The sequence below is a fragment of the Amphiura filiformis genome, chromosome 19 (genome assembly GCF_039555335.1).
Source record: "Amphiura filiformis chromosome 19, Afil_fr2py, whole genome shotgun sequence".
NCBI lineage: Eukaryota > Metazoa > Echinodermata > Ophiuroidea > Amphilepidida > Amphiuridae > Amphiura > Amphiura filiformis.
Window position 1 is genome coordinate 724934 of NC_092646.1, and position 12468 is coordinate 737401.

At 34.4% G+C, this 12468-nt stretch overlaps 1 protein-coding gene across 2 annotated transcripts in view; it reads left to right on the plus strand.

The window, feature by feature from the left end:
- Positions 1-11717, plus strand: part of LOC140140774 (connector enhancer of kinase suppressor of ras 3-like) — a 40433-nt gene extending 28716 nt beyond the window's left edge. Inside the window, exons 11-15 of one of the 2 annotated variants that reach the window (XM_072162515.1) lie at positions 842-914; positions 1672-1731; positions 9008-9207; positions 10282-10355; positions 11509-11717. In XM_072162515.1, coding sequence (XP_072018616.1) covers positions 842-914; positions 1672-1731; positions 9008-9055 — 181 coding nt within the window. In that variant the 3' untranslated portion in view covers positions 9056-9207; positions 10282-10355; positions 11509-11717. The remainder of the gene's footprint in view (positions 1-841; positions 915-1671; positions 1732-9007; positions 9208-10281; positions 10356-11508) is intronic. The other variant, XM_072162516.1, reaches the window with a different exon arrangement.
- The last annotated feature ends 751 nt before the right edge of the window (positions 11718-12468 follow it).

Sequence of the window (12468 nt, forward strand, 5' to 3'; positions counted from 1 at the left end):
GTTATCGTGTACCTAAATCGTCATTTTACCGAGAAAATGAACATTGATATAATGGCCGTTGAAGTTTAAAGTGGTCACATTTTGCACTTTCATTGAATCTCACAGGAGAATGCGGCAGTTTTCGTTTTTCTACCTTACATTACATGAACATCGGGTAAATCCACGGCCCCTTGAGAAGTTTGAGCGAAATCCATTCATAACTTGATATTTAAATCGGGGAAAGAACTTGAAAAAACCCACATTTTATCAGCTAAAACGGAGCCATTTGACCACTAGGTTTTTGTGAAATCAGTGCTTTTCCATAAGATGCGGCGCGCATGCAGATAAGCGTCGGCGTATGCGTAGCGTATTTGCGCGTTAACAAATTGCGCGACACGCAAGCTGCTTGCGTTATTGCGGCGTGTATCCTGCTGGTACAACAAAGATTTTCTTTCCTTTTCAATTTCAAACACGAGTGGAATAGTGAAATAAAATCCTTAAAATATTGCAGTTGGAGTTTACAAATCTGGATTTTCATTCCTTGTATTTATAAAAACATAACAAAGTACAAACATATCAAAAAAACTCAATTTCTAGAGTACACAGCCGCGTTAACTGCATTCAGAAAAAGAGTTTGGTCTAGTCAAGCTAGGTCTGTCGTTATCGGGTGTTGGCTGGGGATCGCATCGGATTTGAAGTGGTGTGTGCCAGTTTAAGCATTATGTCCCTGCATTTCTTGTTGGTCCTGCTTCGGGTTGCAGGAGGAAAGTCTTAATTCATGGTGGTATTTTATGGAGTTTTTACTTTAATTTTGTAAACACTTAAAACAATATATTTCTTTGTATACATTTATTGCATGTAGGAAGTTGTCAACAGTGTCAACAATATCATCAATGTCACAGACATCACAAGCCTCACAGATGTCACAATTCTCTGTAAGTATTTGTACTCTTTCTATGTTTCTTTGAAGTTTTCTAACCGTAACGCCACTAGACTATACAAACAATACAGTATAAAGCGACTACAAGCTCGTGCATCCCACATGATCCAGTTGCCCAATTTTCCGAGACTACATTACACACAAAATCGCTGCCCGGGCAGGGTTAACACTCATATGGTACGTACTATCCCCAGGCTTGTCTCTGGTAACCGAAGGATGGTGCAAAACCAGGGCAGAGAAAACAACTTTTCTCTTCAGCTTCAAATTAAATTTAAAGTGATGTCTTAAGGCGTGTCGGAGTATTCATGGGCTTTCAACTCCAAAAAACGCTTTCATTGTCTAGATTATGGGAGTAATGAAAAGTTACACCTTGAAGATTTGAATGGTCGGAATGTAAAACATGCACTTTCAACAATGGCTTTAATGTATTGTGGTTCTTAAGATATATGTCATTTTATGAACATGTTTTGTTTTGACACTCTTTACATCATAACTCATGAACCACAAGATCTACAAAAGTGTAACTGTGATATTTTAATTCTTCATCAAGCTTGCATCAAAATAACCATGAAGATATTCGCCAGAGGTCGTAACTGTTCACGAGATACCACAATCTGACCAATTCATAACAGCTAATACTCTATATGGCCCTAACATCAAAGATTGTCCCAATTGATCTGACAGTCCAATTCTCATGATATTTACACATTATAGTGCTTTTTGATTTTTGTTGTATTTTGTTTATTTTCTAGCCTAGCAGTAATTCTACATCAGTACCAACATACAAGACAGTCATCATGTCTGACGGACAGGTGATACTCTCATAACTAGCAGGCATAGCACAATAACATGCATTCACACATATGCTAAATAATCTACTTGTAGGTCTCTGGGTACTATAATCAGAAATCTGAGATATTCAGGTGGCATATAATATTTACGCACATTAAATAATTAACATCTCCATTGGGCTATCCCAGTTGAAATCCATAGTTTTTGGATTTTAACTGGAATAGCCTTTTTAATGTTGTGCGACAAAAAAACCCAACCTGTTTTACAGGGCTGACCTGCCCAGATTTTGCATTTTCGGGATTTTTTTTAAATTTAGTTGGATGAAAGTAAAAACTGCTGTTTTTATCCAAAATGGATATTGATTTTGACTGAGATTTGTTGGAAAAAAAATCAAAATATTCCAAGTCATATCAAAATATTTCCAAATATGTTTGCAAGAATTGTTCAGATGTTTAAAAATGTCTGTGATTTTTTTTTAACTGTCAAAAATCCTGACTACCCGTTCCTACTTTAAAAGTTTCTCCCGTAGAACAGGTTTTCTGTTGCTTTAATACAGCTATACATTTATGTGTGTGTTCTGCTTATCATATAAAGCTTTCATGTAAACAATGATTTGATACATTGGTGTCAGGTTCACACAGCCTCATGGAAAAGATATGGAATTAAGAAAAATGCCAATTTTAAAATGTGCTCATCACTTGATGCCATGTGTGTGTAGGGCACTCATGATAACGCGATGCCGTCTGCGTGAACAAGAGGAGATTGAAACGCATCCTAGGAATGTGTTGTAATGCGGCCTCTTGTGTCGCATCACCCAATATCATCATCATCCTAAGCCATCATCGACCCTATATAATGCTTTTCAATCTTCTTTCACATTTTCAAGTTGAAAATCATCAATTGCTGCATGAGAATGATACATAAGTTAATCATAGATGGATGTCTTGCTTAATCAAACTCTGGTTTGGGTAACTATTCAGATTCAGCAGTGCTCTATGTAACAAACTAATTTCTATAGAAACTATTTGTCTTTGCGTTGGTGATTATTTATACTAATTATACAGTGATTGGTGAAGGATCTAGAGGTGGGTTTTTATTGAGATACCTGGAATGCCAGCAGGTGGATGGATAATATAACTTTTGTTTTAGTCCCCAAACAGGACATTTATATACATTTTCTTTTTAAATACAAGCAAATTAGCAAAAGCAGAATGATGTTATAATAACTTTTTATTACTCAAGACTGGGTGTCTGTTACTGTCCAGCAAAATTTTAGATATGTGGATAAACTAAAAAAAATAGAAATCCTTGATTTAGCATGGAAAGGTTTGTATAGAGATATTTAAAAAAAATGACATAAAGTTGCATTTGGCCTGTTGGCATAAAAGATGGGCAAAACAAATTTTAGTCGAAAATTAACAAAAATTACAATTTTGAAATAATGCAAAGTTTGTTCTAATGCCACAAATAAATAAGATGTGATTTTTTTTAATTTGAAGTAGCAAAAAACAAACTTTTTTGGCAAATATATATAATTATATTGTACCCTAACATTGAAGGGGTGTAATTGTAAAGATAGAGTTGATTTGTTGATGAATATGCCATAGTGTTACATATGGTGCAATTATGAGTTGGTAATTTTGAGTATTATATCTTCGGAATTTAATAAAATTTAATTCTTACCTAGCAGGCACGAATTGTAAATGAAGTTGTTTACATTCCTAATACTTTCAAAACAAATATTAATATAAGCATGTATATATCTTATAGCACCAAAAATAACAATGACAGTGGGTGCAATTTAGATTTTAGATATATTCTTCCCCTGCAGTAATGTTTTGCTTGACAATGCAAGCACTATTGTATATATATTATACACCTTACTATAAAGCAATAATTGCATACTTATTGCATGACCTTGGAAGGAAGCCTGTCTGTATATTTATACAGGACTTCCTGAAATCTGCTCGAATTATGTGGTATATAGATGAATGAACTTCCCATTGTCAATGGATACATTTCACCACAAGAAATTTCACATGGATAATAATCGAGGGCCAATGTCAACAGAAAGAACACAGTATGTGACAATGAAAAAAGGTGATTTTGATGTCACCATCATTGGACTAATCCATTTAAAGTCCACACTCCCCCTGTGGAAAATTCCAGGGGGAGTATGAATTTCGAATGGAATTAGCACATTACCCAACCTCCCGCTGTAGAAGATTCAGGTTGAATCTTTCTCAGAGGGTGTATGAAATTCAAATAGAGCTGCTTATAACATGTTTTCATTCCATTGAAATTTTCAACAGGGGGAGTGTGGACTTTAAATGGCCCATTGTGTTCATGTACACAGAAATGAGCAAAATATTTTGAATGTCATTTATGCCAGACTGATTTTCAAAGAGTTTCAAGTTCCTATTCGGACATAGTTGGTGAATCCCAATCCCTCAAATGCCACTGGTCTTTCCCAAATGAGTCAGGTCCTGGATTGAATATCAAAGAGTTTCAAGTTCCTCTTTGGACTCAGTTGGCAAACCCCTCAAATGCCACTTGTCTTTCCCAGCTCAGTCATCAGCTTAGCTCTAGAGGTCCTCTGTTCAATTCCCATTATGTGATTTTCCCCACTAGCTGTTATTTAAAAATGCAAGGGTGACCTGTGCAAATATAATAATAATGATAAATTGATAATAATAATAATAATAGTTTTCAAAGAGAAAAAGTCAATGACAGAACAGATCTATAAGGATAGGTTGGATTGGGCAATTCAGTTGAAATCCATACACCCCTATGGCAGACATGACCTTAATCTCCCACACAGAGAGTGTAGATTTCAAATGGAGTCACTTATTCAGGTAACCCAATTTGAAAACCACGCTCACTGTGTGGAAGATTACGGTAATGTCTTCAATAGGGGGTATGGATTTTAACTGGAATAGATTAATGTAGAACATCCCACACTCTTATTTGCTTTTCATTTCAGCTGATATGTTCATGCTTGGAATTTAAAAATGCTTATCCACATAAAAACAGTAAATGGTCAAATAGATTTGAATAAAGTTCATGACTTTCACTTCATTTATTTGCATAATTTATCAGCTCTTTCACCTGACTGGTCTTAAGTTTGCAGACTACATTTTAGTGACAAAAATTATTTCCACAAATTCTCAATTTGATATATTTCAGTCAATAGTAAGGTGCAGTTTACTGTATTGTCAAGAACAAGAGTGCATAAGTTCATGGTCATCATAATATAGCTAAAATGTGCTGAATATACTCTCATACCCTGAAACAAGGAAGTGGACCACAATATGTACATTAAAGTATTGGTTAGTAGGAACTGTGTCCTAAGAATTGATAGCTATCTCCACTTACTGTATAATTTTACTCTTAATTTTTTTCATACAGATTTTTTGCAATTCTTAACAGAGGGGATCTTTACTCATGTTTATATTTTTGCAAGATTCAAACTACCATATTTACAATGTTTGTACATTCAAAAAGTATTTTTGTGTTCGAAATTCACTTTTAGCACCTCTATATTTTGTGAAAATAAAGCCCTTGTAAAAATATTCACTTAAACCTAAGTGATAATGATCATGACCTGTTTGGCAAGTCAACCATGAAAATGTGAAATATTTACTCATTGAAATAAATTTTACTGATTCACCGATTCATATAAATAGGAAATAAATAACCTTAACCAGGTATGAACATTTCAAAACACAAAAATATAAACTATGTTTAAGTATCACATCCTTATGAACCTAGGTGCCAGTCCAGTGAACACGAATGGCATTATTCCTGGCAGTTGTGTCATGGAATTGAAACTGTGGAATTAAGAAACTTTCGTTTACTACGTGCTTTGTTAATATGAACTATAGATGCATTATAACATGGATATAAGGCAGAGGTGATGTATGTATAAATCTGGACTGATTTAGGTCACATGCAATAAAAAGTTTTATAGATGGAAAAACAGGAGTCATCGGAAAAAGAGGAAATTCACTTTGAGAAGAACCCACGACAGGTAGCTACATAAGGAAGTACTGTGTGTTATTGGGTATTTATGATTTGGATTGGGAAATAAAATTTTGTAATTGCTGCATAGTAGATCTATATATCCTGTATTATATTGATTTAGTTTTGTTTTCTGTATTAAGAAATCTGAAATGCTTGACTCTAAGGTTGATTTCCCCTATGTTGAAGGTTTGATATACAAGTATCAAAGGTTAGCTGTGGGACCACTATGTTAAAGGTCCGCTATAATATGGACTGGTCAAATAAAATTATTGTAATTACTGCATAGTGGATATATATCCTGTATTATATTGATTTAGTTTTGTTTTCTGTATTGAGAAATGCTCGACTCTATATCAAATGTACGCTGTGGGTCCACTATGTTAAAGGTCTGCTATGATTTGGACTGGGCAAATAAAATTATTGTAATTACTGCATAGTGGATATATCCTGTATTATATTGATTTAGTTTTTGATTTCTGTATTGAGAAACACACAATGCTAGGGTTGCACTCCGCTATGTTGAAGGTCCGCGTTATGAAAGGTATGCTATATCAAAGATACACTATGTCAAGGGTCATCTATGTTCAAGGTACGCTATGATTTGAACTGGTCAAATAAAGTGATTGTAATAACTGCGTAGTGGATATATATTGTATTATATAATTTATTTTTTGATCTCTGTATTGAGAAATGCTTGACTGTAGGGTTGCACTCTGCTATGTTGGAGGTCCGCTTTATGAAAGGCATGCCATGTCAAAGGTACACTATGTCAAAGGTCAGCTATATTGAAGATTCCCTATCATTTGGACACCCAAATAATATGTCCTCAGCTGTAAAACGTTAAAATAATGGGTTTAGCTGCACTTCACCCATTATTTACATTTTTACTGCCTCTTGACACATTTGGATGTAAAGGACGATGCATTACCCTTTATTTCCTAATCATGCAAAATGTTGCTGTGGAGCAAATCACACAATATGGCTTTAATTAGTGGTATTTGTAATTTCTTACAACTAGTCCAAAGATTTCCACTTACTTGCAGACGTTTCGAAAACTGACAGTTTTCTTTATCGATGCTATTGTTGCAATGACGATCTGTGTACAGCTGATGATTTCTGCTGCTTGGCAACGGAGTTGCCAGTTGATTTTTCACTTATTTTTCACTTTTTTTTTCCACTTTTTTTTCACTTTTTCTGCAAGTAAGTGGAAATCTTTGGACTAGTTGTAAGAAATTACAAATACCAGTTTATCATGAACAGTCCTGATGAATATCTTCAAGGCTTTAATTAGTGTAACAATTGATGAAATTTGCATATATATCTGGCACACCTGTATGTCCTTGTGATAAATGAAGTCATTCTGCAAATAAATAATATTTGTTTTGATTTGGGTCAATGAAGCAAGAAAAAATTTAAATTAGAATGAAATGAAGATATGTAAAAAGTAAATAGGCGCCTGTATTTGTGTGCTTTTGGGGGCAGATTAATTAACTAACATTAGGCTATTCCAGTTGAAATATGTACACCCCAATTGAAGACAACCTTAATTAATCTCCCACAAAGAGGGTGTAAATGTCAAATCTAGTCACCCCTTCAGTTAGTCTCATATGCAAAAGATGCAATTTACACTCCCTGTGTGGGAGATTAAGGTCATGTCTTCCATAGCCGGTGTATGAATTTCAACTGGAATGGCCCATATAATATGGGCACTACTCTATTAAAGGAGTATTTCGTGATCCTAGCATCCTCTATTTATGTCATTTTTCATTAGATATTCACGAAAAAAACCTATTCCCAAAATTTCAGTTGATTCCGATTTTATGCGTTCATGAGTTATGCATGATTATGTGTATTACACTGCTCCATAGACAATGTGTTGTAATTTCGCTCTGGTGCACCAGAACGAAATTCAAATTTCACGATATCTTTGCTAAACAAATTAATCTGCAAGAAATATTTTGTACATAAACATTATGTAGCCAGAGGTTTCCAGTGATATAAAAATCTCAACTTTTTTTGAGAAAAGTGGGGGATGAGGCTGTGGATCACGAAATGCCCTTTTAAATAGTATTAAAAAACAGCAGGTCTTCTTCATAGGCACTTTTAAGGGTACACCATGTATTGTTGGTCGAAGCAGCCAAATAATTGATTTTCATTGTCTAAATCAATATATTATTGAATAATAACACTTTGATGTTTTGCAAAAGTTCATTCTACAAATTATATACTTTGAAAACTTCCTTGATTTATTGTTGTTAATGAGTTATGTACATTTTACAAAAGTGTTGTTGTTTCAGCCCTCTTTACTACATAACTCAAGAACCACAGTACCTACAAAAGTATATCTCTGTGATATTTGAATTCTTCTACATGCCTGCTATGAAATGATCAATGCAAATTTTGCCACAGCTCACTACCATTCGCAAGATGCTGTGAACTACCAAATCGCAACAGTTTAAAATAGTTGCTAACCTTAACTTGATCTATGAAGATCTATATATTCATAGTTTTACTCACACAACACAAGTTGAATGGCTTCACTACTCAAAACATTTATTGCATAGGTGCTCTCAATGTCTCACTTCCTTTAAAAGCATGTAACTTCTGAATGGAACGTGTTGTCTTCATGACCTAAAATTCTTAGACATAATAAAACTTCAATAATATTTTTTTTAACTAGCCTAAACCCTGGTGCTTAAACTGGTACATAAGTTAGTGAAAAAAATTCTGCAAAAATGACAAGTTATCATTTCCAATCATCTTGATACCATTTGTATTAAATTAAAGCACTTTGTATATGATCTTGCCTTCAAAGTGATCTAGAATAATCATGGCTTTGCTTTCAGCAATGGGTATGCTTCCGCTAATTTAGTAATTTTGGGGACATTTTGCCAGTAGCATACATACATCTGATCAGCTTTAGAAATTGTTAGAAGAAAAGCAGGAGCAATTGCTCTCAGGAGCTCATGCTAAGTGCAATCATAGTGTTTCACATCACATTATAAAAAGACCAACAGTGACTGCTCTCAGGACCTCATCTTAAGTGCAATCATAGTGTTTCACATCTCTCTAAAAAGAGCATCGGCAGTTTCTCTCAGGAGCTCGTCCTACGAGCTACAGCAACTGCTTTCAGGAGCTCATGTGAAGTACAATCATAGTGTTTCACATCACTACGAGCTACAACAATTGTTCTCAGGAACTCATCCCAAGCGCAATATATTCAATATTACCTTGATTTTTAAATTTTGCTTCTCATTTATATTTTCCTAACAGGAAGTGAATGTGCCAAGAAGAAAAAAAGAAGCTGACGGTATACAGTAAACAAGCATATATCATGTGTGGATCTAGGACCAGGAGAATGCGAAGGGTTACTCCATCTAAGAAAAAAACAGAAACGACTTGGCACATATAAATGGTCTGAGATGTGGTTTGTTCTCAAAGAATATGTGCTTTATTATTACGAGAGGAAAGAGGTATGTCCCTACAGTGCAATTAAAGGCGCAATCAGCATAAATGGGCTATTACATTTAAAATCCATACCATGACCTTCATCTTACACACAGGGGGTATGAATTTCAGATGGGGTTATCTGAATGTGTGACCTTATTTGAAATCTACACCCTCTGTGTGGGAGATTAAGGGCAATTCTTTCATATGAGGTGTATAGATTTCCACTGGAATAGTACAAGTATATATATGCCTTTAAATGACTGTTTTTGTGACAAAAGACAGAGTGCCCTCCACAAAAACATTAAACATTATTTGAAGTTTGAGCACTGATACAGGTGGTTGTACAAACAAGAATTATTGTAAGACCAGTATTATTGTATAAAGACCAATCTATTGTAATGATTTTGTGGAGGATGTAATTCTATGGTATATGAAGGTCAATTTCATAACAATAGCTTGTGGCTATTTTGTACAACATTGTGAATAATTCGTACTGCAAGTATTATTATAAGACCAAGCTATTGTTATGGAGGGTGTTTGTCTTTAATGAAAAATAAGCACTCAATTACAGCCATTATGCTTGTAGATAAAATTCTACGGTAGTGTTGTAATGTAAACAGTATATGATGGTAAAATGTTCATTGTCAAAAAGAGTATTTGATAATTCACCTAGGTTTCATTATCATTGAGGTATAGGACTTTTTATTTTTTCGGAGAAGAGCGGCAGGTAGGGTAACTACTTGATTATATTTCTATATGTTCATACTACATACTCTGAAAATTTTAGAAAATTTGCACGAGTCCGTTTTTTTTTAAATCACATTTTTGTTCCTAAAATGGGGGTTATAGCGCCCTCAACAGGCACTCTCTCCAAAGGGCTACATGTAAAGACCAGTTATAGACAAATGGCCCTAAAATAAAATGGACTCATACATTTTTCCTCAAATTTTGCATATGATGTAGATTTAACATCTGGAATGTAATGCAAGTGGTGTCGTTGCTGCCCTTCTAAATTCATTTTTAAAATGTCCGCCCCAGACCAAGGTGAGTACGAAATTTGAATTTTCATCTGATAAATTTGATTGTTTGTTGCACAGGATGCCAAAGCCAAAGGAGTTATATGTTTACCTGGATACAAAATACAAGAAGCTCCTGAAATAAAGAAAGAGTTGTAAGTATAATATTTTTGTCGTATTCAACCTAATTACATCTCTCGACTGATTAATGTAAGGAAGCATAAGACTTGCAAATTCATAAATGAGTGAAACAGTTTCTCATCTGTGTTACCTGATCACTGGTTTATCAAAGTGAACTGCCAAAGTTGGACACTTGTAGCCATAATGTACAATCTTTTCAAAATGAATTTGGTATTCTTTTTTAAAACCTGATTTTTTAGCATATTTTTTACACTTGTCCCAACTTACACCTAATTGGAATAGGCCAGATTCATTGTGCTTAATATAGAACAACAGAGCAATTTTGAAATAATGTCTTATTAAGATGTTAAATCCCCTGTAGAACACCACAGTCAAGCAGCCAAGATAGTAAGCAAGTTTTCTTTCATTTTACCTCATAAGTGACCCTCATCCCCTCCCAATTTAGGCCAACACAACCTTATTGTTTGGCCTTATAACATCGCCCGTATCACATACTGACGTATTCAACACTTTTAACATTTTTGAGAAAATTGGTATGTTATGTTCTACTCTATAAAAACCGTGCCTCAAAGTGGCTTAATTAGTTACATATTAATTTATTCAATTTTGTCGAATTTGCAAAACCTTTAAATGTCTGTATCACATAACAACGTATTTGCCGATCACCTATACTGTGCAAGCCCAGTATGTCGTATCTGCAATTTGAAGAATTTGCCGTTTCACATAGTGATTTATTTGCGCTTCGTATTTGCGTGAATTTGTTATTGCACAGTAAAATTGCTGATTTGTCCTTTTCACATAGTGACATATTTGTGCAACTGTTTCACAAAGTGAAGTATTTGCACAACATATTTGTCATTAGTCCTTTTCACATAGTGACATATTTTATTTAATATTGATTTTTGGAGAATAACTTATGCTCTGATATTGATAAGTGAATTATATTGAAAATATGGTATATTTGTATTATAACTTTAACTTATTTTTAATAGACAATGTTTTAATCAAGATTATGCAGCAAATGAAAATGAAAATCACTAGATTTTCAAGTTAGATTTTCACGAAATGAATATTTGGCAAATATGTCAGTATGTGATACGGCCGACGATATGTGCAGTATTAGCAATGTTGACTCTTTTGATTACTTCAATGCCTTTGATCCCACAGTGCCTTCAAAGCTGTTCATGATAACACACAAGCAGTCTATTTACATGGTGCCACTCAGTCTGACAAACTGAAATGGATTGAAAAGCTAGGCCTAGCAGCCATATTGTGTAATGCTAGTCCCAACAGAATGAGGCAATCTAGAATATGGAAGGAGGGCTTGGTGAAAAGGGCAGAGCCTGAAGCTGTGGAAGATCCAAGTAAACCTATGCCAAGTAAGTCTTTAATAATAATAATAGACAATCCAGAATATGGAAGGAAGGCTTGGTGAAAAGGGCAGAGCCTGAAGCTGTGGAAGATCCAAGTAAACCTATGCCAAGTAAGCCTTTAATAATAATAACTGCAAACTGCAAGACAGAAAAAAGGAGGGAAAAAACCACAAAAGACAATCACACAAGACACTTACAGCCTGCTCCATTTAATTGTAAGATGAGATGAGATGCAATTTGTATTTTTTTTCCAAAATTTTTCCAATGATTTAGCTTCTTCGTTTAGGGAGTTCCGGAGGATTGGGCGTGTGGTTCTTACTGCTTCCAACGATCAGAACCAATAGACAGATTGTTGTCTGCAATCATGATTGCCATGATCAGTATAATACCGTACTGACGCGAGTATAGTCCCACCCCGTTTTGGGGTGAACATTTGTCAAAATTGGGGGTGGGACTATACTCGAATTTAAAAAAAAAAAAAAAAATTTTTTTAAAGTTTTTATTTTTTTTTCCGGTTTTGTAGTGTCCCTAGACCTAGACCTAAATGCTAGGATCATTCATGGTTGACCTAAAAAAAATAAAAAAATAAAAAAAATTCAAGATATTTTGTATTTTTAATATGAAAATTGATAATTTGTATTCATGTCATAGTCTATTAATGATTTCAAAATGCATTGAATTTGAATGCATTTTGAAATCATTATAGATTTTTTTTTTTTTCAGGTCAACCATGAATGATCCTAGCATTTAGGTC